This window comes from Lissotriton vulgaris, chromosome 7, assembly GCF_964263255.1.
Source record: "Lissotriton vulgaris chromosome 7, aLisVul1.2, whole genome shotgun sequence".
NCBI lineage: Eukaryota > Metazoa > Chordata > Amphibia > Caudata > Salamandridae > Lissotriton > Lissotriton vulgaris.
Window position 1 is genome coordinate 884,619,292 of NC_141695.1, and position 26,729 is coordinate 884,646,020.

General features: G+C 44.9%; 1 protein-coding gene across 1 annotated transcript in view; it reads right to left on the bottom strand.

The window, feature by feature from the left end:
• The window catches only part of LOC147702618 (cationic amino acid transporter 2-like), a 168,522-nt gene that overhangs the window by 102,235 nt on the left and 39,558 nt on the right, over nucleotides 1-26,729 (bottom strand). The window contains exons 4-5 of the mRNA XM_086928813.1: nucleotides 2,124-2,289; nucleotides 557-693 (exon numbers count right to left, since the gene is read on the bottom strand). Coding sequence (XP_086784939.1) covers nucleotides 557-693; nucleotides 2,124-2,289 — 303 coding nt within the window. The remainder of the gene's footprint in view (nucleotides 1-556; nucleotides 694-2,123; nucleotides 2,290-26,729) is intronic.

A 26,729-nucleotide genomic window follows, 5' to 3' on the forward strand; every position in this document is an offset into this window, starting at 1 on the left:
TGAAATATAAGACACGTTCTGTTATATTCTCTTGACTTATTTATTTTCAGTTTCCTGTAATATAGATTTCTGTTTACATTTAACTTCATCTTCATTTCCCATTGCATACATGTTGGTGGGTGTTCTTTTCCCTTGTACTTTCCCTTGTTCCACCCTCCCTCTCTTACCCGGTTGGTATTTCCCTACAGTTGATTCAGAAGCTGCATTAGAATGTTGCGACAGGAGCGTGAGAGAACTTGCAGAGAAAATGAGAGGCAGTGCTGTACTTGTGATGAGAAGAGGAGATCCAATAAATACCAGAACTGGACTTACCTTCGTGTAGAGTCTTCTTCACAACACTTACCTTGGGAAAATGAGCTTACAGTACTTCACCTGCTGGAATGACCAGGCACAGTGAATTTCCTGCAAGTGACAGTGTGAACATTTCACCCCTCAATCTGGATTCCCCCTTTTCAGGTGCTTTCAGAGCAGAACATATGCAGAAGCAATATGTAGTACACTGAGTTCTTGACATTCAGAAGCTCTTTGCATGTGCCCCTCTGCATTTCTCCCTCACCTGTTGTTGCAATGCAGTCAAAACCGACAAAGGCATAGAAGCAAGTTGCAGCGCCAGCCAAAGTGCCCGTGAAGCCAAAAGGCATGAACCCTCCAACTCCAAAGTGTTCTGTCTCATTGGCAGCCAATGACCGGTTACTGCAAGTAAGACAGGCAGTGGGATTAGAAGCGAGAAGCCTTAAACATCTCACATAGAAGTGCAGAAAATTACAGTCTCACTGAAACACAGGGTGCCTTTCTAATGGACAATCCTTCCACAAGTCATAATGTATCACCAATATCTCACAAACAGCAGAACCAGCTCCATATCACCCACTAATAGAAAGGCACTTCTTTTGTAAGCCTGTGATGGATAATAGTGTATCACACCGCCCTTGGATGTGATGATATTAGCGTCAAACCACCCTTAAAGAGAAATGTGTCCCAAATTATGAAATAGATGTAGCTAAACTACATCTTCAGTTAGCCTGATATCTATTATTGTCGATAAGCTCCTGATATCCCTTAAGTGTTGGCCAATCAAAAAATCTCGCAATTTCTTTGTAGTAAAGATGTTTCTTAACTCTCCAAAAATCCTAACATTTTTGCTCTACTGTAATGTGATTTGGCATTTATAAATGGAGAACTAATGGTTAATTTAAAACACGTTCACATCTTCAATACAACCTGGGGTGGATGCCTCAAGCTTGTTCCTACTGCTGTACAATATCTCTGATGCACAATTCTTACTTCTGCATTATGACAACTGGTCTGGTAACCCACAAATAAATCTCCAGAACATCTGCCATAGGCTTCAACATGGACAACATCATTCAATTCTTCTTGAGCCAGAAGACCTTTTAACCCTCTTATCACTGATGCCCGATGGACTATCTTGAATGGATAGTAGACCACAAACTCCACCCCCTTTATACCACATGTAGACACCCCTGTGACTGACTAAAGTCCCACTTACACAACAAGATTTCCTTGTCTTGCTCTGGGAATAACTCATCTAATCCTTCAACTATGTCTCCCGATGCAGGCGGAATTTGGTACCTTTTAATTCAGGAGAAATATCTTTTTGTTGGGTATAAGTTAACATGCAGCACCCAGTATCTATTTCTGCAGGAGAGATTATGTTTTATTCTGTTGATGACATAGAAGAAGTTGCTTAAAGTGGTAAGCTTTATTTCTTCAGTCTGGTACTGGTATCTATTTAGAAAACTCAATCAACTACTTTCAGTATCCCTTCTGAATTCTGGCTGCTTAGCTTTTATGAATGGCTAAATATGTATCTCACTTATGACATCTTGAACTAACTGTGCATACTTTTACTACAACATTAAAAACTTCACATCTGACGACTGTTGGATGGACTTTACCTTTTTAAGAAATGTACTACTCAGCTGAAGAAACAACACTTCTAACTGGAATATATTTGGATTTCAATTATCATAACATTACCTTTTACCCTTGGCTTCCACGGGAGCAGAAGGAACTCCAAGCAGAGAGTTTTTATGTGATGGGGAAGTGGTTTCTTCTTTAAATGACTTGATCATTAAGCAAGAGCTCTGGTGCTTTTTTACCTCATTTTTTCAGCATCAGTCCTCAAATTCTCTTCAGTTAGGCTCCAATTCCTGAGGTCGCCTTTGATGAATCCGGTGATGATAACAAACATCAGGACCAGCATGTTCACAGCCGTGAACACCTTATTCACCATCGTGGACTCTTTCACTCCAAAGGAGAGGAGGCCTGGTGACCAAGATAAAATGAAGTGACAGTTACATTCATGGCGCAAACAAATTGGCACAATCCACAAAGTGTGATCCAGTCGTGAGTAATTTATTCTTCATTACGTGCGAAGATGGAACCCATCCTCTAGCGACCTCCACTTCCGTGGTTCAACAACTAACTGACTAACAGCCACAACAGATCAGCAACTAGAACCGCAGAAAATGGAATGTCACTCTTAAAATGTGTGATTACATTTAAACACAAAGTAGAATTGGTGGAGAAGTGTGGCTCAGGGGTTAGAGGCGGCAAACCTGGAGCTTGAGTTCGGCCCTGGACCAGGGTTCAATTCCCCGCCTCGGCGGGTCTTGGGCTCAATAATTCCACGGACTCGTTAATTCTCGCTCCGGTGCCTTCTCGACTCACAGGTTCACACTCTGCGACTCTGGGCAATAGCTTGCTTAATCTCCACATCGGCCCCTCGCGGTGGGATGCCTGGATTTCACCTTGTGGATACCCTGCCAGGGTTATCTCACAGGGGAATACCAGGACGGGTTCCCTAAGCAAGCGCGGAGATGCCCCAGGGTAAGTCATGCGCTATATAAGCTTCATACACATTTACAATTAATGGCACTAGCAAACCATGGCAGCCGCATTACTAAGCATGGCGACACGCGCGTGAACTATCACTACAACTACATATCCGATACAACAGTGACATCATCGCAGTATGGCAACACAATGCCTATTCCTACCATGTCCCACCAGCACATGCTGCACATAGATGGAAGGCTCTCAAGTCAGCATTCCATCACCTGTAAAGCTGAGGGACTCTGTGTGTTGCTCTGATATCTCAAGACAGTAGTATTTCCTGATTGTTTCAGTAAGTCAGCCATACAGTAAAAACTGTGGAGTTACTTTGACAGCTTCCACTGCTTATCATCGGATGCATCTCAATTGTGGAAACCCCCATATAAAACCATCATACCTCCATTCTCACCTTTCATTCTCATCAAACATACTATCAACCATACCACACAAAAACTGACAAAAAAATACACATCTGTAGGTGGGATCCTACACGCTGTTACTGTTCAACATGATTGTAAGAGTCAAAATTAGCATTCAAAAGTCTGTTCAATTATTACTGATTAGTTCCTCTTTTGCCTGGTTCTTAGGTAGGATTCCCAGATGAGTAATAACTGGTCTGGGCACGTTTCTGTGAAAAAACTATTGTATATCACCTTCTTCAGGGCCAAAAAAACATTTCTTTACGTCTGTATAGTGGCCAGGGGGTTGTATGCATTGTTTAATGTGGAATTATTTCAAGGTCAAAAAGGTATACTTAATTGTTCAGATAGAGGTCATCAATTAGGTATACTGTCAGGAAGTCAAATTTCCCTAATGGTATATTCTTATCTGGGTGAGAGATTCTCTAATTGATCAAGGTCCAGTCTAATCATGTACTCAGATTGTTATATGTCCTCCATCTCTGTGGAGATGTTATAGTTCCACCTATATAGTGGTAATGCACGTGGTTTCCCAATGTCTCAAAGTAGGCCCTTTATCCTGTACTTCAAGGAATTATGTTTACTTGGTGGTTAGTTCACAAAGTTTCAATCTGTATTATTTCACACGTGCAACCGTCTACGTGTGTTCGAGTCGAATCTTGAGATGAAACCTGGTTAATATTTAGCCGCCTGATTTAGAGTTGAGTGGTAACAGACAATTCCCCAACTTTTAAGACATTGCTAAATTTGGAAGAGAATCCACTGGATGAATTAACTCTGCCAATAAAATAGTATATACGTAGGTAAACTAATTAGTGGACTTTTCAGATTTAATATTTTCTCCAAATAGTGGGGCATTAACATCTAACCAAAATTCACTCTTTCCTTCAGAAAGTGGAGGATTTTACATTACCATCTAACTGTTAATGTCGTGTGTGAATCTAAGGACATTAACGTTTATTGCATGGCATTGCATTGATTGGAGTAAACACTGATGTATTCATATTGAGAACTTGACTTTGTAGTCGCTCAAACACGGTTGTGTAAATTTCTTCTCTTTCTAAAACTGTTTACTCCTATCTGACTAGCTGCCATGCTGAGAGGCCACTTGTGACATTTTCACCAATATTTCTACCTAATTGTTTTCCCTCCATGGGAAGTGCGCAATGGCACCCCTGCCCAGGCCAACGTCGTCACAAAAACTTCCAACTAGTATGCCCCTTTCGATATCTGGTCAGCTTCCAACTGACTGGCATTGTATTGATATTTATTTTTGCCTTTCCCTTAGCTTTGTCCCTCCTAGGTCCCCTTCCCCACTCCCCTCGCACCAGCATTGTGATGTAATCAACTGGCATTTTAGAATGACAGCTGATTCTAATGACAGCTCATTCTACTGACAGTTTCTGCCTAGCTGCTGACTGCGACGCACTGCGCCTGCATTTCTGGTGTGTTGTCTACTTATCCTTTCTACAAATAAAGGAATTTCATCAATAACATGTCGGAAGCATCCTTACAATTATGGCAACGAGATGAAGTAATAAACAACACACTGAATAATCCACGTGTGACAAGATGATTTGGTAGTGCTTCACACCAACGTATTCAACTCTTGTGGCAATTAAAACTCAACGGAGAATAGTGCGGTGTTCGCTCCACATCGACTCTGAAATTTTGAGTGGCTTACTAAGGTTGCAACTTTCCCTTGGGTGCATCCTCCACAAAGAACTATCTCTACAGCCTTTCTTTGAGGTATTTGGTGCCTGTGTCATTTACTCAGAGCGCGCTTGTTATTTGGTTACTATTCGCACTGCACGCTCACCATTCAAATCATGTGGTGACCGTGCGTGACTCCTTCGACATTGCCTGAGGTAACTGACGACTAGTGTGCCGCATCTCTAATCCTGCGTGTCATCGCCATGCCTCGCACGCCATCTTTGAAATGTTATTCTCTTGAGAAGGTTGGCATTCCACACAATCAGTGTGATGCACGTCTTCTGTGTGTGCGTTCGGCCATTGTGGAGGTACTTGTCAAGCCCACACACCACAATTGTACAAGTGGGCAGTGCATTCTCTTGAGTGCCATTCGCCGCAATTGTACATTCAAACAGTACTATTTTAAATGCTGTCTGTTTAACCCATTTTCCAGCTCTCGTGTGGCCGAACCCTCAAGCATCTTTTTTTTTATTTTTTATTTTCCAGTATTTATAAAGCGCAACACTCATCCCATGGGATATCACGGCGCTATGAAACGAGGGAGACTGCTGATGGCTATGCTGGGGGATTTAGTTTTTTGGGAAGAGGTGAGTTTTTAATTTTTGCCGGAATTGAAGGTAGGTAGTGGTATGTCTGAGATCTACAGGTAATTCATTCCACCTTTTGGCTGCCAGGTATGAGAAGGCGCGTCCACCTGTTCTTGTCTTGTGTATGCGTTTAGGTTTAGCAAGGGCTAAGTGATTCGATCTTAAGTTCCTGTTGGGGATGTAGAAGTCAATTTTCCCTTGCAGGATGGTGGGGCCAGTCTTGTAGAGAGCTCTGTGTGCATGACAGAGTATTTTGAAGGTGGCCCTCTGGCGCATCTGTAGCCAATGAAGTTTCCGGAGACAAGCGGATGCTGAATCTCGCTTGCCTTTATTGCAGACCAGCTTGGCCGCCTGATTTTGTAAAACCTGTAGGCGGGCGAAAAGTTGCTCATTCATTCCTTCGAAAAGAGCATTGCCGTAATCAAGGCGGCTGACCAAGAGGGCTTGGGTGACTGTGCGTCGGCAATCCAGGGGTATCCAGGGAAAGATTTTTGCCAGAAGTTTGAGAATTGCAAAGCCCTTACCCCAGAGTGATCGTATGTGGTCCTTCATGGACAATGCATCGTCCATGATGATACCTAGATTTCTGGCGTGTTGTTTTGGGGTCGGGGCTGATCCCAATGTGGGTGGCCACCATGTGGCGTTCCATGTCAGTTTTGCTCCTCCAAACAGTAGTATCTCCGATTTGCCGGTGTTTAATTTTAAGCAATGGTTATGCATCCATGATGCCATTTCGATGAGACAGCTGTGTAGCTTTTTCTTTGTCGTCTCCGATCTGTCATCCATTGTCACCATCAGCTGTGTGTCGTCGGCATAGGAACATATGCCGATGCCCCACTTTCTACCAATGTCAGCCAGAGATGAAACATAGACATTGAAGAGAGTGGGGCTCAGCGAGGCCCCTTGTGGGACCCCACGGCTGATGGGACAGGGTTTCGAGTGAAACTGGCCCATGTGCACTGCCTGGGTACGGTTGCTAAGAAACGATCTAATCCAGTTTAGTGCTGTGGATTGCACTCCTTTACTCAATAGAGTGTTTAGTTGACAGTCGTGGGATACGGTGTCAAACGCCGCTGACAGATCAAGCAGTATCAGAGCCACCGATCCACCTTGATCTGTAATGTATCTGATACTGTCCGATACTGCCAGCAGCGTTGCCTCAGTGCTATTATTGGCTCTGAAGCCGGTCTGTGAGGGGTCCAGGAGTGAGTTGTTTTCCAGATATCGGGATAGTTGTATATTGACTAGTTTCTCCAAGGCTTTGGAGAGATACGGGAGCTGAGAAATTGGCCTGTAGTTCTCCGGGTTGGAGATGTCAGATCCGGCTTTTTTCAGAAGGGGAGTCACGGATGCGTGTTTCCAGGTTTCTGGGAAAGATGCGGTGATGAGCGATTTATTGAAGAGTTTGGTGATAAGAGGGCAGAGTGTCGGTAAGATTTTGGAGAACACGAAATGGGGACAGGGATCTGCGGGAGAGCCGGATTTAACTGTTTCCAGAACTGCTGATACCTCATCTTCCGAGAATGGTTGGAAGGAGGTTAGGCAAGGAGTGTTGCCTGGGTCTGGTTGGTTGTTGCAATTGTCTGTTGTCGGGGTGAGTTCATCATGGTTATCAGGCAGGGTAGGAGTGTTTAGAGGGGTGAAGGTAGTGTAGATTTTGTTAATGTTATCGACAAAGAAGGTGCTGATGCGTTCACAGGCCTCTGTTGATGGGGTAAGGGTTTGTGAGATGCTTGACGGGTTGCTGAACTCCTTCACTATTTTAAACAATTCTTTAGCGGAATTGTGGTTTTCATGAATTCGTTGAGTGAAGTATGCTTTTTTTGCGTCTCTAATGGCCAAAAAATATTGTTTTCGTTTGGTGACATAGGCTGCTCTAGTTTCCGAGTCTTTTGTTTGTCTCCATCGGTGTTCGTCTTTTTGACATTCCTTTTTGAGGCTTTTTAGGAGAGGGGTATACCATTTCTCCGTGATGGTCGTTTTTTTCCTTGATTCCCGCATAGGGGCTAGTTTGTCTAGCGCTTGGCGAATTCCAGAATCTAAAAGGGTGATGTTGTTAGTGATAGAGGGGTCTTCCAGTAGTGTGACATCTGTCTCAAGGAAGTGGGTTTGAAAATTAGAGTCGTTAATTAGTCTCCAGGCTCTATTGGTGACGAGAGGGGTGGATCTAAGCTTCAGGGGTTTGCCAGGAAGTTTAAATAAAAAGGATAGTATGGAGTGGTCGGACCAGGACAGGGGGAGGATTTCTTTTATGGTAGTTGATTCAATATTGGTAAAAAGAAGATCCAGGGTGTGTCCGGCTACATGCGTGGGGCCCTCGACCCACTGTTTGAGTTGTAGGATTTCCATATCGAATTTCAGCTGGGCGGATCCGGGGCGTCTGTTTTTTCGTAATGGACATTGAAGTCGCCGATGACCATATAGTTTTCCAGTTTTAAACATAATGGTAGCAGTTGGTTCAATAGTTTGGCGCTTATACTGGCTTGTTGCCCTGGAGGGTTGTAGACAACTGCACCCGCAAGAATGATGAGGCCCTGGGATAAGATTTTGAATGGTAATATCTCATGTTCAGGGTACACAATGGTGTTTTCCGCAAGGCATGTCAGGTGATCTCTAAAGATCACGGCAACTCTGCCTCCTTTTTTCTTGCCTTGTCTGTTTTGTGTAATTATTTTGTATTCGGGGGGAAGGGCATTAGCGAGGTCTGGGGTATTAGAGTCCGATAACCATGTCTCAGTAATAAAAACTAGGTCCGGGGTCCTGGATGTCAGCGTGTCCCAGATCTCTAGGGCATGTTTAGGTAGGGATCTGGCATTAAGGTATAGGCATTTCAGTTCTAGCTGGTTTTTGGTAGAGTTTGTGCGGAGGTCAGTTGGGGGTTGGCCCATACTCGACCAACGACAGGCGAGACAAGAGAAAGGTCCATACGATAATCCAGGGCCGGTTTGATTACAACGGTGAGATCTAACACCCGTGTTGAGGGCTAGTAAATCGCTACGTGTATACTGGATAAGTATCGGCGCAGATGGATTAAGGCCTGTAGGGGGTATAGCCCCTAGTCCCGGTCGGTCGCGGACGGGCGCAGACGGGCTTGCCTTAGGCGCGCCTTCGGCGCGCAAACGTCGTGCCCGCTGCGCGACCGAGAAATGCACATATTTTATACTACTCTGGGGTTGAGGGACGAGGGGGTGTGGCCTGAAAGGGGCGTGGCCTCCGCTCGTAGCGCGAGGGGAAGTATGCGTGCAACGTCAGCGCTGGCTCCGCTGCGTGCACGGCTGTATCCCAGTAAGTGAAATTAAAACACACTTTAAATCTGTGACAATAATTTCTTAAAACAAATGGTAAACTGTGACACAAAGTTTTAAAAATACGAAGCTGCCTTACTCCCGGCTTCCGCCTCAGGAGTCACTCTCAAGCATCGACTGGGACCATCTGTGCTAGTTCACAAGTGAGACTTAAATGATTGTTTTCCAGTTTTAGCCTAAGTGCCTTAGCATCTGTTCATTGTTTTACTAAACATTTCAAGTATTGGGTGCAGCATGTCTTCAAATAGTGGGTGCAGCATGTCTCTTACTTGTCTGTAAGAACCTTTCATTCTTGCTGCTGAAGCCACCCCCATTTCTTAATCGTTTTTGGCCACTATAGGTGTGGCAGGGTATACTCAGACATGAGTCCCTTTCTCACTGCACCATCAGGATTCAAGCAAGCCGGGCCGAAGACGGCTGAAATGCCAGAAACCGGTCCCCGGTAGCTTGTTTCCTTTCTGGTGAAGAATTGGCTTGGTAGTTTAGTCTGCCCTGTTCCCATGATGCACTGGGCCAGGGACGGACTGATTTGCATATAGCCAGGTTCTGAACTGGGATGGTGCAGTGAGATAAATAACGGTGATGGATCAAGCCCTGATCTTTGGACTGGGTAAGAGTGGTCTGCTTTATTCAGACACTCTGTTCATCACCACCCCCATTTCTTAATCGTTTTTGGCCACTATAGGTGTGGCAGGGTATACTCAGACATGAGTCCCTTTCTCACTGCACCATCAGGATTCAAGCAAGCCGGGCCGAAGACGGCTGAAATGCCAGAAACCGGTCCCCGGTAGCTTGTTTCCTTTCTGGTGAAGAATTGGCTTGGTAGTTTAGTCTGCCCTGTTCCCATGATGCACTGGGCCAGGGACAGACTGATTTGCATATAGCCAGGTTCTGAACTGGGATGGTGCAGTGAGATAAATAACGGTGATGGATCAAGCCCTGATCTTTGGACTGGGTAAGAGTGGTCTGCTTTATTCAGACACTCTGTTCATCACCACCCCCATTTCTTAATCGTTTTTGGCCACTATAGGTGTGGCAGGGTATACTCAGACATGAGTCCCTTTCTCACTGCACCATCAGGATTCAAGCAAGCCGGGCCGAAGACGGCTGAAATGCCAGAAACCGGTCCCCGGTAGCTTGTTTCCTTTCTGGTGAAGAATTGGCTTGGTAGTTTAGTCTGCCCTGTTCCCATGATGCACTGGGCCAGGGACAGACTGATTTGCATATAGCCAGGTTCTGAACTGGGATGGTGCAGTGAGATAAATAACGGTGATGGATCAAGCCCTGATCTTTGGACTGGGTAAGAGTGGTCTGCTTTATTCAGACACTCTGTTCATCACTACCCCCATTTCTTAATCGTTTTTGGCCACTATAGGTGTGGCAAGGTATACTCAGACATGAGTCCCTTTCTCACTGCACCATCAGGATTCAAGCAAGCCGGGCCGAAGACGGCTGAAATGCCAGAAACCGGTCCCCGGTAGCTTGTTTCCTTTCTGGTGAAGAATTGGCTTGGTAGTTTAGTCTGCCCTGTTCCCATGATGCACTGGGCCAGGGACAGACTGATTTGCATATAGCCAGGTTCTGAACTGGGATGGTGCAGTGAGATAAATAACGGTGATGGATCAAGCCCTGATCTGTGGACTGGGTAAGAGTGGTCTGCTTTATTCAGACACTCTGTTCATCACCACCCCCATTTCTTAATCGTTTTTGGCCACTATAGGTGTGGCAGGGTATACCCAGACATGAGTCCCTTTCTCACTGCACCATCAGGATTCAAGCAAGCCGGGCCGAAGACGGCTGAAATGCCAGAAACCGGTCCCCGGTAGCTTGTTTCCTTTCTGGTGAAGAATTGGCTTGGTAGTTTAGTCTGCCCTGTTCCCATGATGCACTGGGCCAGGGACAGACTGATTTGCATATAGCCAGGTTCTGAACTGGGATGGTGCAGTGAGATAAATAACGGTGATGGATCAAGCCCTGATCTTTGGACTGGGTAAGAGTGGTCTGCTTTATTCAGACACTCTGTTCATCACCACCCCCATTTCTTAATCGTTTTTGGCCACTATAGGTGTGGCAGGGTATACTCAGACATGAGTCCCTTTCTCACTGCACCATCAGGATTCAAGCAAGCCGGGCCGAAGACGGCTGAAATGCCAGAAACCGGTCCCCGGTAGCTTGTTTCCTTTCTGGTGAAGAATTGGCTTGGTAGTTTAGTCTGCCTGTTCCCATGATGCACTGGGCCAGGGACAGACTGATTTGCATATAGCCAGGTTCTGAACTGGGATGGTGCAGTGAGATAAATAACGGTGATGGATCAAGCCCTGATCTTTGGACTGGGTAAGAGTGGTCTGCTTTATTCAGACACTCTGTTCATCACCACCCCCATTTCTTAATCGTTTTTGGCCATTATAGGTGTGGCAGGGTATACTCAGACATGAGTCCCTTTCTCACTGCACCATCAGGATTCAAGCAAGCCGGGCCGAAGACGGCTGAAATGCCAGAAACCGGTCCCCGGTAGCTTGTTTCCTACTGGTGAAGAATTGGCTTGGTAGTTTAGTCTGCCCTGTTCCCATGATGCACTGGGCCAGGGACAGACTGATTTGCATATAGCCAGGTTCTGAACTGGGATGGTGCAGTGAGATAAATAACGGTGATGGATCAAGCCCTGATCTTTGGACTGGGTAAGAGTGGTCTGCTTTATTCAGACACTCTGTTCATCACCACCCCCATTTCTTAATCGTTTTTGGCCACTATAGGTGTGGCAGGGTATACTCAGACATGAGTCCCTTTCTCACTGCACCATCAGGATTCAAGCAAGCCGGGCCGAAGACGGCTGAAATGCCAGAAACCGGTCCCCGGTAGCTTGGTTCCTTTCTGGTGAAGAATTGGCTTGGTAGTTTAGTCTGCCATGTTCCCATGATGCACTGGGCCAGGGACAGACTGATTTGCATATAGCCAGGTTCTGAACTGGGATGGTGCAGTGAGATAAATAACGGTGATGGATCAAGCCCTGATCTTTGGACTGGGTAAGAGTGGTCTGCTTTATTCAGACACTCTGTTCATCACCACCCCCATTTCTTAATCGACTGTCTTAACACAGCGCTTTTTATGCGCGGGTGTTTGGGGGCGTGGCCTGAAAGGGGCGTGGCGCGAGGGGGAGTATGCGTGCAACGTCAGCGCTGGCTCCGCTGCGTGCACGGCTGTATCCCAGTAAGTAAAATTAAAACACACTTTAAATCTGTGACAATAATTTCTTAAAACAAATGGTAAACTGTGACACAAAGTTTTAAAAATACGAAGCTGCCTTACTCCCGGCTTCCGCCTCAGGAGTCACTCTCAAGCATCGACTGGGACCATCTGTGCTAGTTCACAAGTGAGACTTAAATAATTGTTTTCCATTTTTAGCCTAAGTGCCTTAGCATCTGTTCATTGTTTTACTAAACATTTCAAGTATTGGGTGCAGCATGTCTTCAAATAGTGGGTGCAGCATGTCTCTTACTTGTCTGTAAGAACCTTTCATTCTTGCTGCTGAAGCCCTGCTTTTTTACTACTTTTAGTTGCTTGTTTTTCTAGTTTACTATGGCATCTGGCAATGTATACAATTTCACTCGGCGGCGGGCAGGGCAAAATACACAGGTACTCCAGAAGTGACTGTATTTTGACGAATGTGTAACTAAAAGACAGCACCAACCGCCTGTTCCGCATGGTGCAAAATAGCAAAACCCAGTAAAAAACTACTGAGAAACAGAAAACACAGGTGAGCGTTCTAAGCCTCATTTTTTGCATGGAATGTGTGCTTTTTCCCAGAGCAGGGATACTAAGGAGTAGATATTCAAGCCCTGAAGAAGACCCCAGACCCATACAGGCTCACGGTGCAGGCCGAAAACTGTTGGCACTCTGAAGAGGGTATAACTGAACCAATAAATTTAGATAAAACCCAGTTTGTTTCACACTTTTATCTCATACCAAAGGTACCCACCGAATAAACGTATTGTTTGGGCATACCTGTAGATATTTTTGACATCACTCATCTGGTTCCCTGAATGGCCAGTTTATGCTTCATATAAGAACTCCCTTAACAACTTTGGTTGAGTCCCCCAGGTAGTATCATCTTACCTGGATGTGGAAAGATGCCTATGATGAAGCATATCACGATACGTGAGTGAGGCGCCTTTTCCAATATCTTTGGATCCCCCATCACCCAAAGATTTATTGAAGGAAAAGCCATTAACCCCTGCCGGACCGCTTTTACTCTTTTTCTTCCTTTTTCTGGTAGTCTGGACATCCTTAGGGATATACGGACCAAAGTAGTTGCTTATATGTGATGCGATTGTACCCGGGAGATTGCAACTGAACTGCTTCTATCAATCTCTATTGTGAATAAAAATGTATACAATTTATCACCTCCACAAGCCTTTTAACCAGCATGAGGGGAACCCACATTGAAATGGGAGGAATGGTGTGAGTACTTCTCAAATTATATTTCTACCTTTGATGATTAGGAGGATGAACTTCCGCTTGAAAATAAAAATAATAAATTGATACATTGTTTGGGGGCTGGAGAGCTTTTAGTATACAACAGCATCAACAACAAAGTACATGATAGCGGACAGGAGGATGTTTTTGTTCATGCTCAGGAAGACTTGGACAATTACTACAAACCTACCGGCTGTGTTGCTGTGGATCGTTTAAATTTTTTCACAGCAAACAAGGGAAAGATGAAGGCATTGAGGATTTTGTATCTGCATTTAAAAACTTGGCGTTAATGTGTCATTTTGGTAACATGCACAACAAATTTATAAGGGACCAAATTGTAATGTGTGCAGCTAATCCTAATATACAAGAGGCCTTGTGGGCTAAAGGGGAAGAAACCCTGCAAGACGCTATAGACATTGTAAAGAGAGCTGAGATGACTGGTAGGTGTGCAAAAGCAGCTCTCTCCAAAAACAAAACTAAACATGAAGCCTCTATTGTAGTGGCTATGATAAGTGGAACCAAGATGAAGTACCAGGCGCCTTCCAGGAATAAGAATAGTGCAGATATGGAACTTAAAAGCGGAAGTAATGATTTATCCCAGAGAAAGTGTTATCGTTGCGGTAGAAAAAGACACTTGGCCAATGACTAGAAATGTCCGGCACGAAATCAAACGTGTACAAAGTGTGGCATTATTGGACACTTCCAGAAAGCATGTCAGAGAAAAATGAGATCTAGGGTTAAGATTGTTGAGCAGAACGTTAAACACAAGTCTAGTTCATCTGATGAATCTGGATGTAATTTGGGTGTACTTAATTTGATAGAACAAGACGAAACCCATGTGCACAGTAGCCATAGGAGGGGTGAGCATTACTATTTTAGCTTATTCAGGCTCACCCTACACTATTATCAACAGAGACATGTGGACTGTAAAAATTCGAATACGCTCTAGGTCCCAATATGGAATCATGTGATATCACTTTAAAAACCTTTACAGGTAAACCCATAGAGTTGTTTGGGTACAGAGAACTTAACTTTGTATTTAAGACCACGGAAACCACCAGCAAACTTTACATCTCTGCCACGGGACTCTCAGTATTGGGATGAAAAGAGCAAGGCAAATTGGGCATAACACTCAATCCCAACACTCCTGAACCTGTGCTATTGACCCAACCGGAAAATTATTTAGGACCAGCCATCTCTAATAAGTTCCACAAAGTATTCAGTGGGACCATTGGTAAATTGAAAGGGTTCCAAAACAAAATATAGCTTAAAGCCAATGCTGTACCAAGCATACATAAATTCAGACATATCCCTTTCTCCCTAAGAGAAAAAGTCAAAGCACAACTGGGCATACTACTTAAAGCTGGTATTACAGAACCCACTAAATCAAACCGAGTGGGTTGCGTCCTCAGTTGTAGCTCGCAACCCCAATGGCAAATTGAGGTTATGTATTGACTTACGCATCCTCAACAAAAGTATCCTGGGAGATCAATACCCCCTCCCCAAAATTAACAAGAGTTAGCCCTTACTAAAGACGTGAAAGTATTTTCCACCATTGACCTCACCGCTGCTTACCATCAGGTATCACTACATCCTGACAGTAGGTGCCTCACCACCTATATCTCACCAGTGGGTGTTATAGGTTCAAAAGGGTCCCATTTGGGTTTGGCATCAGCGGCAGCCTTATTCCAAAGACTGATGCACAACATTTTCAAGGGGGTCAGAAATGTACTCCTATTCCAAGATGACATCTTAGTAATGGGCAAGGACAAGTATGGGACTCACAAAGATTAGGAAGGAGGTGTTTGCACAGCTGAGGGTAATCTGAGTTATAACAGGTAACGGTGTAAGGCGTGCAACCAGGGGTGAACGCTGTCTGAACCGATCAACGTATTTGCAAAGACTAATACAAGGCTACCCCCAATGAGAGGTAGACTCCCCAGTGCACTGCAGTGCAAACGACACAGAGGTCTAAAGGTTTGAAGCACACTTCATATATAAATTCAATCTACAAGGTTCAATGAATCTTCATCTTTTAATGAATATACATTATGCTCCATGTATAAATCATCATGATCCCGACATTGGTGATGTGTATCATCAACAAAATTATAATCCAATATTCAATGATCCCAATGCATTTCGGGCTGAAACGTAGCCCTTCCTCAGGGGATAGCTCTACAAACAAAAGAAATGCCATCATAAGGTCTAATTCAAACGTAAATGAAAATTACTGCATGTACAAAAATGCTGGGTTCTCAGAGTGAGTCAAAAACAAGCATTAAAATGCAACACGAGTGGTAATAGCATAGCAGAACCAAACTTCCCAAAGTGCGTGTACCAAGTTAGAAAACTTATAGAGAATAAAAGAAATCCAAGTGAACGAGATATTGTGCGTCTACTACACGAAAGGCAATGGTGCAACAACGCGGCAAGAAACCGCCAGTACCCCAAACTCCCAAATAGCGGTGAGATCAAATGTGTGTACGAAACTTGAAAAGGTCACGTTACAGTGAAGCCCGAACAGGGCGAAGTTACACCCCAAGCCTTAAGGTGCGCGGTTCAGAAAAAACGGACAGACAAGTTGCCCACAACAGGATAACAAACAGTCCCCACTAAGAGGTACTTACAGGGAACGCTGTCAGCGCAAACGCAAATTCCACAACGGTGACCACGATACAAACACGCTAAGTGCAGAGCCAGTTAAGACAACACTAGTAGATATAGAAGAAGGACAGTGAGGCGTCCAACTGTGGGCGCCATCTTAGAACGGTAAATGACATATAATAACATTCAAAGGACCCCATAACAAGAAATTAAAATAACATTAAAGACAGAAGAAGGTGAGGAAAAACACAAACAGAACACAGTGTAAACGAAGAAAATAGACAGGGGAAAAAAAACAGGAGAAAAAGACAACAAGATAATAGACTCAGATTGATGAACAAAAGAACATATCCAGATGATTCAAAGATAACACAGAAATTCCATGCGATCATTGAGCCCGTGCGGCTGCATGGTCGCCATAAACCGGATCCAAAAGTTCTCCCTCTTGAGTAAAGTTTTTTTGTTGTCATGTGTCACAGGTACTTGTTCCAGAATTAGATATTTCAACTGGGCAACTGTATGATTATGATCCACGAAGTGAGCGGCAACAGTAGATCTAACATTGCCAGTCCTTATATTGCTCTTGTGTTCCAACAGGCGTGTCCTGACTTTCCGTTCAGTGTGTCCAATATAACACTTGCCACAAGGACACTTCAATAGATAAATGACGTTCGCAGAGTTGCACGTGGCATTAACACGCAGTTTAATTGGGTAACTCTTCATGGGATGGTTCACAATGTTCCCCAATATGCAAATGTGACAGTTACTACAGTTATAACAAGGACGGAGGCCCTTGTAGGTCACTGGTTGACATTCAGATTTGGGTTTGCATAGCATCTCTTTCAAGTTTCTCCCCCTTGTGTAAGCAAACAAAGGCTGTTGTGCAAAGGCTCCCTGAAAATCAGGTTCCAAACTCAGTAGTGCCCAGTGTTTGGAGATGATGTTTTTGAATTGTTTGCTCAATACAGTGTACTTGGATACTACTACCATCCGGGTGTTTTCAGTTCTGGTACGAGTCTGTAGTAGTTCATCACGAGTCAAGCTCCCACAACGGGTGACTGCCTTTTGAAGAGTTTGTGGCGGGTAGCCACGAGCCTTGAACCTCTCAACCATATTTTTCATTTCCAGTTGGCAAGTCTCATCAGATGTATCGATGCGTTTGACAAGCATCAACTGGGAAAGCGGTAAGTTCTGTTTCAACCCAAATCGATGAAAACTTGGGTAGTGTAACATTGAGTTACGATCGGTAGGTTTACGAAAAATGGTGGTGGTCACTGTGCCTGCATGTCTTTCTACCTTCACATCAAGGAAATGAATGCTTGATCTATCAAAGTTCCAGGTGAACTGCATGCGATCGTTGATTTGATTCCATGTGGTCAGAAAATCCAAGAGAGCTTGTTCGGTACCGGACCATAACACAAAAATATCATCAATGAATCTTAAATAAAGTTTCCCACAATTGATCCAGGCAGTCTGATTCAATATGTGAGATTCCTCAAAAGATTTCATAAAGGTATTAGCGTACGACGGCGCTGTACAATTGCCCATGGCCGTCCCGCAGAGCTGATGAAACCATTTGTCAGATACTGTAAAGTAACTATGGTACAGGGTGAAGACCAATAGTTCCATCAACAGTACCTGCAAGTCCGAGTCAAGATTAGAATGAGAAAGTTCATGTTCAACAGCCATTAAACCCAAGTCATGAGGTATCGAGGTGTATAGTGAACATACGTCCACCGTACACAGTATCAGATCTTGATCTTCTAGCATGCCAACGGCTTGTTGAAGCTTGATCAAAAAGTCAGTTGTGTCTTTGACATGAGATCTAGTGTTCAACACAAAAGGCTGGAGATATTTATCTAAAAACTTTCCAGTATTCTCGTGAATCTCCCTCTGGTTGAGACAATCGGTCTCATGGGTGGCCTGGTAGGGTGCTTGTGCACTTTAGGCAGCATATATAACACAGGTGGTCTCGGGTTGCTAGGTGTCAAATAACGCCTCGCTCTATCATTGATGGTGCCGTTATCAAATGCCTGATCGATGATTTTCACAAGAATTGAAGCAAACTCGTTGGTCGGATCAGAAGGTAAAGGAGCATATGTGTTGAGATCTGAGGTATGAATTTCAATTTGTTCAGCATAGTATGTCGTGTCCATGATCACCAGGGCTCCGCCCTTGTCAGCAGTTTGACAAACTATCGAGGAATTGTTAGCAATCTTCTGAATGATGTTTTTTTCAGATTTCGTCAAGTTCTCACGTTTCACCTTGGATTGAAAGGGCAGTTTGGCAATGTCGCATTTCACTAAATTTTCGAACGTGTCTATTATTTTGTGACTCACGGGAGCCATTCTTACCTTCTGATCCGACCAACGAGTTTGCTTCAATTCTTGTGAAAATCATCGATCAGGCATTTGATAACGGCACCATCAATGATAGAGCGAGGCGTTATTTGACACCTAGCAACCCGAGACCACCTGTGTTATATATGCTGCCTAAAGTGCACAAGCACCCTACCAGGCCACCCATGAGACCGATTGTCTCAACCAGAGGGAGCATTCACGAGAATACTGGAAAGTTTTTAGATAAATATCTCCAGCCTTTTGTGTTGAACACTAGATCTCATGTCAAAGACACAACTGACTTTTTGATCAAGCTTCAACAAGCCGTTGGCATGCTAGAAGATCAAGATCTGATACTGTGTACGGTGGACGTATGTTCACTATACACCTCGATACCTCATGACTTGGGTTTAATGGCTGTTGAACATGAACTTTCTCATTCTAATCTTGACTCGGACTTGCAGGTACTGTTGATGGAACTATTGGTCTTCACCCTGTACCATAGTTACTTCACAGTATCTGACAAATGGTTTCATCAGCTCTGCGGGACGGCCATGGGCAATTGTACAGCGCCGTCGTACGCTAATACCTTCATGAAATCTTTTGAGGAATCTCACATATTGAATCAGACTGCCTGGATCAATTGTGGGAAACTTTATTTAAGATTCATTGATGATATTTTTGTGTTATGGTCCGGTACCGAACAAGCTCTCTTGGATTTTCTGACCACATGGAATCAAATCAACGATCGCATACAGTTCACCTGGAACTTTGATAGATCAAGCATTCATTTCCTTGATGTGAAGGTAGAAAGACATGCAGGCACAGTGACCACCACCATTTTTCGTAAACCTACCGATCGTAACTCAATGTTACACTACCAAAGTTTTCATCGATTTGGGTTGAAACAGAACTTACCGCTTTCCCAGTTGATGCGTGTCAAACGCATCGTTACATCTGATGAGACTTGCCAACTGGAAATGAAAAATATGGTTGAGAGGTTCAAGGCTCGTGGCTACCCGCCACAAACTCTTCAAAAGGCAGTCACCCGTTGTGGGAGCTTGACTCGTGATGAACTACTACAGACTCGTACCAGAACTGAAAACACCCGGATGGTAGTAGTATCCAAGTACACTGTATTGAGCAAACAATTCATAAACATCATCTCCAAACACTGGGCACTACTGAGTTTGGAACCTGATTTTCAGGGAGCCTTTGCACAACAGCCTTTGTTTGCTTACACAAGGGGGAGAAACTTGAAAGAGATGCTATGCAAACCCAAATCTGAATGTCAACCAGTGACCTACAAGGGCCTCCGTCCTTGTTATAACTGTAGTAACTGTCACAATTGCATATTGGGGAACATTGTGAACCATCCCATGAAGCGTTACCCAATTAAACTGCGTGTTAATGCCACGTGCAACTCTGCGAACGTCATTTATCTATTGAAGTGTCCTTGTGGCAAGTGTTATATTGGACACACTGAACGGAAAGTCAGGACACGCCTGTTGGAACACAAGAGCAATATAAGGACTGCCAATGTTAGATATACTGTTGCCGCTCACTTCGTGGATCATAATCATACAGTTGCCCAGTTGAAATATCTAATTCTGGAACAAGTACCTGTGACACATGACAACAAAAAAACTTTACTCAAGAGGGAGAACTTTTGGATCCGGTTTATGGCGACCATGCAGCCGCACGGGCTCAATGATCGCATGGAATTTCTGTGTTATCTTTGAATCATCTGGATATGTTCTTTTGTTCATCAATCTGAGTCTATTATCTTGTTGTCTTTTTCTCCTGTTTTTTTTCCCCTGTCTATTTTCTTCGTTTACACTGTGTTCTGTTTGTGTTTTTCTTCACCTTCTTCTGTCTTTAATGTTATTTTAATTTCTTGTTATGGGGTCCTTTGAATGTTATTATATGTCGTTTACCGTTCTAAGATGGCGCCCACAGTTGGACGCCTCACTGTCCTTCTTCTATATCTACTAGTGTTGTCTTAACTGGCTCTGCACTTAGCGCGTTTGTATCGTGGTCACCGTTGTGGAATTTGCGTTTGCGCTGACAGCGTTCCCTGTAAGTACCTCTTAGTGGGGACTGTTTGTTATCCTGTTGTGGGCAACTTGTCTGTCCGTTTTTTCTGAACCGCGCACCTTAAGGCTTGGGGTGTATCTTCGCCCTGTTCGGGCTTCACTGTAACGTGACCTTTTCAAGTTTCGTACACACATTTGATCTCACCGCTATTTGGGAGTTTGGGGTACTGGCGGTTTCTTGCCGCGTTGTTGCACCATTGCCTTTCGTGTAGTAGACTCACAATATCTCGTTCACTTGGATTTCTTTTATTCTCTATACGTTTTCTAACTTGGTACACGCACTTTGGGAAGTTTGGTTCTGCTATGCTATTACCACTCGTGTTGCATTTTAATGCTTGTTTTTGACTCACTCTGAGAACCCAGCATTTTTGTACATGCAGTAATTTTCATTTACGTTTGAATTAGACCTTATGATGGCATTTCTTTTGTTTGTAGAGCTATCCCCTGAGGAAGGGCTACGTTTCAGCCCGAAATGCATTGGGATCATTGAATATTGGATTATAATTTTGTTGATGATACACATCACCAATGTCTGGATCATGATGATTTATACATGGAGCATAATGTATATTCATTAAAAGATGAAGATTCATTGAACCTTGTGGATTGAACTTATATATGAAGTGTGCTTCAAACCTTTAGACCTCTGTGTCGTTTGCACTGCAGTGCACTGGGGAGTCTACCTCTCATTGGGGGTAGCCTTGTATTAGTCAAGGACAAGTATGACCATGACCAGAGGTTATCCCAAGTGCTCAATACACTACATGACTGTGGTATGACCACTGAGTATGATAAATGCAGGTTTGCTGAGAGGAAGGTCACATATCTTGGGCATTAAATCACTCCAAAAGGCATTACGCCTAAAAGGGAGCTACTGAACGCCATTCGTGATGCCCCGGTGCCACAGAACAAAGAGGAATTGAGAGCCTTCTTGGGCCTGGTGGAATTTGACTCCAAGTTTGTGAGGAATTTTCCATCAAAAACATATGACATCAGGCAATTATTAAAGTCAAAGTAGAAGTTTGAGTGGTCACCATGTTGTGAAAAAACATTCAGGGCACTCAAAGAGGAAATTTACGATGACCCTCCGCTGCAGGGGATTTACCAGCATAGTCACTACAGATGCCAGCGGGAGGGGTATAGGAGCTGTTCTTAAACAAACTAGTGAGGCAGGAGTTGAGGTAACCATAGCGTTTGCTTCACGCTCACTCACCCCCACCGAAGAGAGGTACTCCGTCATTGAGCGCAAGGCACTATCATGTGTATGGGGCATAGAACACTTTCGCCAGTACATTTGGGGCACGAGAGTCATTCTAGGGAGTGACCACAAACCCCTCACCAGAGTACTTACTACAAAAGGGTTGTATGCTGCATCACCCAGACTAGCACAAATGTCAGTAAGATTGTTAGACTTCAATTATGATGTACAGTATCTGCCTGGAGCCAAGAATGTGGTTGCTGGGGGAGGAGCTACAACACCAACCAAGATGGCCGCATAGTCTCCCGGCTCCGCTGACCTCCGTCCTATGCTCGCTTATCCTGTCGAATATCCTGATCTCCTGCCCCGGATTCGTGTGGGTGAACTAGTCGGCAACCCGACGGTGTGACCACGGAATTTTTCGGATGTTCTGGGGTGAAGTAACATCGAAAATGGTTTGAGGCCTAACTCAGACTGGAAGCCGGGGTCTCGATTGCTGGTCTACCCGGGTCCAAAGTGAACAACAACGGACGGAGGAGAGTGGTTGGGTCCGGTCCTTGGAACTTTTGAAAATTTCACTGGACTATTTCGCAACCATCTGCTGCCTGGTGCTGTACCTGAGGTGAGGTGACGGGTGGCGCGCGGTGCTGCGTCGTGGGGGGCCCCGGCCCGGAGGCCCGGCACTAGCACCCCTGGTGCCCCGGGGTGGGGGTCCCGCCGCGCGTTGCTGCGTACTGCTGGCCCGTCCCTCACGGCTTGATTCTGCTCCGGCGTATCCTGCCCCGGAGGAGGTGCCTCTCCGTGGGGATCGTTATGCCTGCGGACGTGTTGAACTTGGCGGAACGGGCTCAATGTGGCCCTTCCTTGCGGATGGTAATGGCGGAACTTGCGGCGCTTCGCGCGACGATGAGGGCCCAGGTCAACCGTTTGCTGTCGGCAGCAGATGGGATCATAGGACCGGGAGCAAGCACTGATTTGATTTTTGAGACCCGGCAGCCGATTTGCCTCCTGTTGGGCGCCCTAGTGGCGCGTCTGGACCCGGTGCTGGAAGCTGTGCCTGCCCCCGAAGAAATGGAACTCATCGTGTGTGCTGAGATTGATGACTCTCTTAAGTTCTCGGACACATCGGTCCTACAGTTATCGGAACATTTCACTGCTTCCCCCATCCTGGACACTGTTGACCTACACTACCATCTGTATCGGAACTAGTCGCACCCCCTCCCCAATCGGTCTCCCAAAATGGCGGATGTAACGATGCTTGGCGTCGGAGACGGGGAGAGACACCGTTTGTGCAAGCCGTGTGCGTTGGGATCTGCTATTCCTCTCCCATTTGCTGGCCCAAGCTTTGACTGCTACTGTGTGACTCTTGACTTTCCGGAGATGGGGCTTTACTTATCCGAGGGACTCTGCAACTTTGATAGACGGGGCCAAGGCTGAAAATGTGGGTTGAATTGTTTACGATGGATCTATTGGTAACGAGACTGCTTCATTAACAGACGGATTCCGGGGCGGGGGGTTTGTGGTTCCCCCCGGGGTCTTTTCGTAGGGTGGTCAACTTTATTCGTGCTGGCTTAGGGGGGGGCCCTTTGTTAGGGCAGGGGGGGGAGACCGGGAGTGCAGAGACTATCGCCCTCCTCCACTTCCCCGTTGGGTGGGGTTTTCTTTCTTTCTTCTTTTTCTCTGTTTCTTCTATATTTCGGGTTTGGTTCTCGGGCGACAGGCGCACAGCTGGGGGGGGGGGGGGCGTAGTCCTATGCAGGGGTGCAGGGTGGGGGGTTGGGGGAGGGGATTTTTCATTTTTATTTTGTTTCTATGGCCTTTGTTCTCTTCCCTTATCTTTCTTTGTCTTTTTCTTTTTCTGGGTCAGTGCAGTGGGTTTCCTTTGGTATCCATCACTGCTTTTTCATCTGTGCCTCAATTTTCGTGGTGTTCTCTGGGTCTTAGGGCAGGTGACTAGCAGGCGCGAATTGACTGCAATACTCCTTCATATCCTGAACCGTTTGTTTCAGCGCCATTGATTTGACCGATTGCAGTTTACTGTTGACATGTTTACTACTCTGCCTGCCATTTTTCGCTGCTGGGAAATTGTTCGGCACCTGATCCTTCCATCTTATATTATAAAATGAAAACCTTTTATATCCTGTTTTTCTAATTGTGCTGTTCAGTGACCAAGAGCACGGTAGCATGGTGATTCTGCTTCCCGAGGTGCGGCATGTGATTTAAAATTTGTTCTCTGCCAATCTAACTGATTAGCGGCCAGCCCCGGGGGTTGTAGGCCCATGCTTGTATTTGGTTGAAATGTCAATAAAGGTTTTCAAAAAAAAAAAAATGTGGTTGCTGATTTTCTCAGCCTTTTACCTCTCCCGACTGTGGTGATGTTGAATGAAAGGAGGATGAATTCTGTGTGGCTAGCATCAATGAGGAATTTTCCAGCATTTCCAGAGAAAAGTGGTTAAGAGCATGTGAACAAGACAACATTTTACAAGAAGTTAACAAATTCATTCTTCACAGTTGGCCCAACAAGAAAACCATCAAAAATGAACTGAGGACATACTAGGAACTTAGAAATGAGTTGTCAGTGGAGGGTTGACTCATTGTACGGCAAGGGAAGGTTATACCTCCCAAAGCACTAAGGGACAGCATTATAGAAATTTGCCATGAAGCCCACCTTGGTGTCAGTAAAACCAAACACAGAATTAGATATTGGTACTGGTGGCCAGGTTGTGACATAGAATTAGAGAGGAAGGTCAGGAACTGGGTGCAGTGTGAAAACTCAGACAAATCACAGGTCACTCTTAGACCCCTGTTGCAACCCCTCACTTTTCCTGGCATGCCCTGGGAAAGAGTTGGCATTGACATCATGGGACCCATAAAGGACCGGGGAGAGCAGATGCATGTGGTAGTACTGGTTGATAATTTTTCTAAGTGGCCAGAGATAGATATACTCCACAAGACTACATTGTCAAATTTCTTGACAGGGAACGGAGTTGTGGTACGGTTTAACCGGGTGGTTAAAGGTACCATACAATTATACAACAATAATGAGTTGAGTTGGAGGAATGAATTGAACAAAATGATATCGGCATACAGGATCACCCCCAGTGTAAGTATGTTCTTTAACTCCTTTGAATTGATGAGAGGCAGGACACTCATGTCCAAAGACAATGTAGGTTGGCTTAAAGCACCTAGGAAAGCTGAGTGGTTTACAGATGTGGTAAGGAGGAATGTTTAAGACGCCCAGAGAAAGTGCAAGAAGCGATTTGACTCCAAGCATAAGTGCAAACCACATAGTCTCAGGGTAGGAGACAGAGTGAGAAGGAGCGTATTCATGGAAAAAGGGCAAAATCGATATTCACAGCCCCTGGTTGTCGAAAACATCTTCTGCAATTCTGCTCAACTTTGTGATGGCAAGGTGTGGCATGCTTCCGTGCTCTCCTTGTGTGGGAAAACCGCTAATGGCAGGGGTGAGTGTGGCACATCTCAGGACATTGCCATTCGTGAGCAGAACACTGCATGTTTCACAGATTTCGTCCCACATAACTCCAATTGGTTTCTAGATGATATGTCAGACTCTGAGGAAGATAGCAATAAGTCCACGGTGCATTCCCAATCTACCGATGTTTGTGTCCACTCCACTCAGGGGCGCAATGAAACTTTGGGTAAACACCTTACCCTGGATGAAGATGATCCTCAGGTGATTCTGTAACGAGGGTGGTGGCACTGGCAGGTTTGGATGTGTTATTGTTAAACCCGGGAAGTTTGAGACTTTGTATGTGATTAATATCTGTGCACTTTACGGGTCAGTCTATTTTCATTCCTTGTGCATCTTTTTTCGAATGACCTAATGCTCCTATCAACATTTTCCGGTTGGGAAGGAGATGTGTTGTGTTGATATTTATCTTTGCCTTTCCCTTAGCTTTGTCCCCCCTTGGTCCCCATCCCTTCTCCCCTCGCGCCAGCAGTGTGATGTAATCAGCTGGCATTCTAGAATGCCAGGTGATTCTAATGACAGTTGGGTTGACCGTTGTCAGTTTCTGCCTAGCTGCTGACTGCGACGCACTGCTCCTGCATTTCTGGTGTGTTGTCTACCTATCCTTTCTACAAATAAAGGAATGTCATCAACATCGTGTCTGAAGCATGCTTACAACTGATCAGGACTTCTGTTTTGAATTAAAAAGTAAGCGAGATTCTCATTAATAAATAACGTTTGTTTAGTGTCATGAGTGTTTTGCATTGAAACCTACACCACTGCCCTTTACAGAACGGTGTTTTCCTGGCTGTAGTAGGTAGACTCTTAACTTCACATGGTTTTTTAGATAAGCATGGCCTCACAAGGTGTTGCAGTTCATTCACAATGCTTTGTTGACATTTGATATGTATTCCATGCTCGGGAAGTGAAACGGCATTTGTGAGGGTCTCGGCAATGTTAATCAGTTGTAGGAGAGGCTTATAGGTGTCAGATGCTCCCGGTCATGGGTGTGCTTCTATTTGGAATAATGCACCTTCACTTGCTACACATGGGCAACGGGTTGTACTTTGCACACACCCACCGACCTGATTTTGGTTCTTTTCCAGTCTGGACCACGCTTGCTATTTAAACTGCCCATTGTCAGCAATGGGAAAGCCTGAGCGTCAGTGGCTTTGCACATGCTGAGACCTCATTGGCTACGTTCTGGGTCCCTAGGCAAGTTGGTTGCACAAGACTCTGTTTTGAGAGAAACACATTTATTCCTGAGAAACACATTTACTTGGTGTACAAAAGATTTGGTTATACACCGCTTTCCTCTTTGTCTGAGTAGTGGTTTGGCATCAGTCTCAGTCAGTATTTTGGGTAGTTTCCCGCCGTGCTCTGGCTACATTCAATTCTCTCTATTTGTTTTTAGGTCTCGCTTAGGCAGCGCGCATGCGTTGCTCTAGGAGATGACCTTTAGTAATTGGTCAGCTCTTTTCAAGCACTCGTGCTTGTGATGGCATCCACCTTGCGGGAACGAGCAGCAGCACACACGCTAATTGAAAACAGATGTCCCGCGTGCAGCTGCTCACTGTTACATTTGCCTGCTTTTTTTTCCACTGCTTGTCTCGCCATTGCATTGCCGTCGCCTTCTCTTCTGAATGTGTTTTATTAAAACTTCC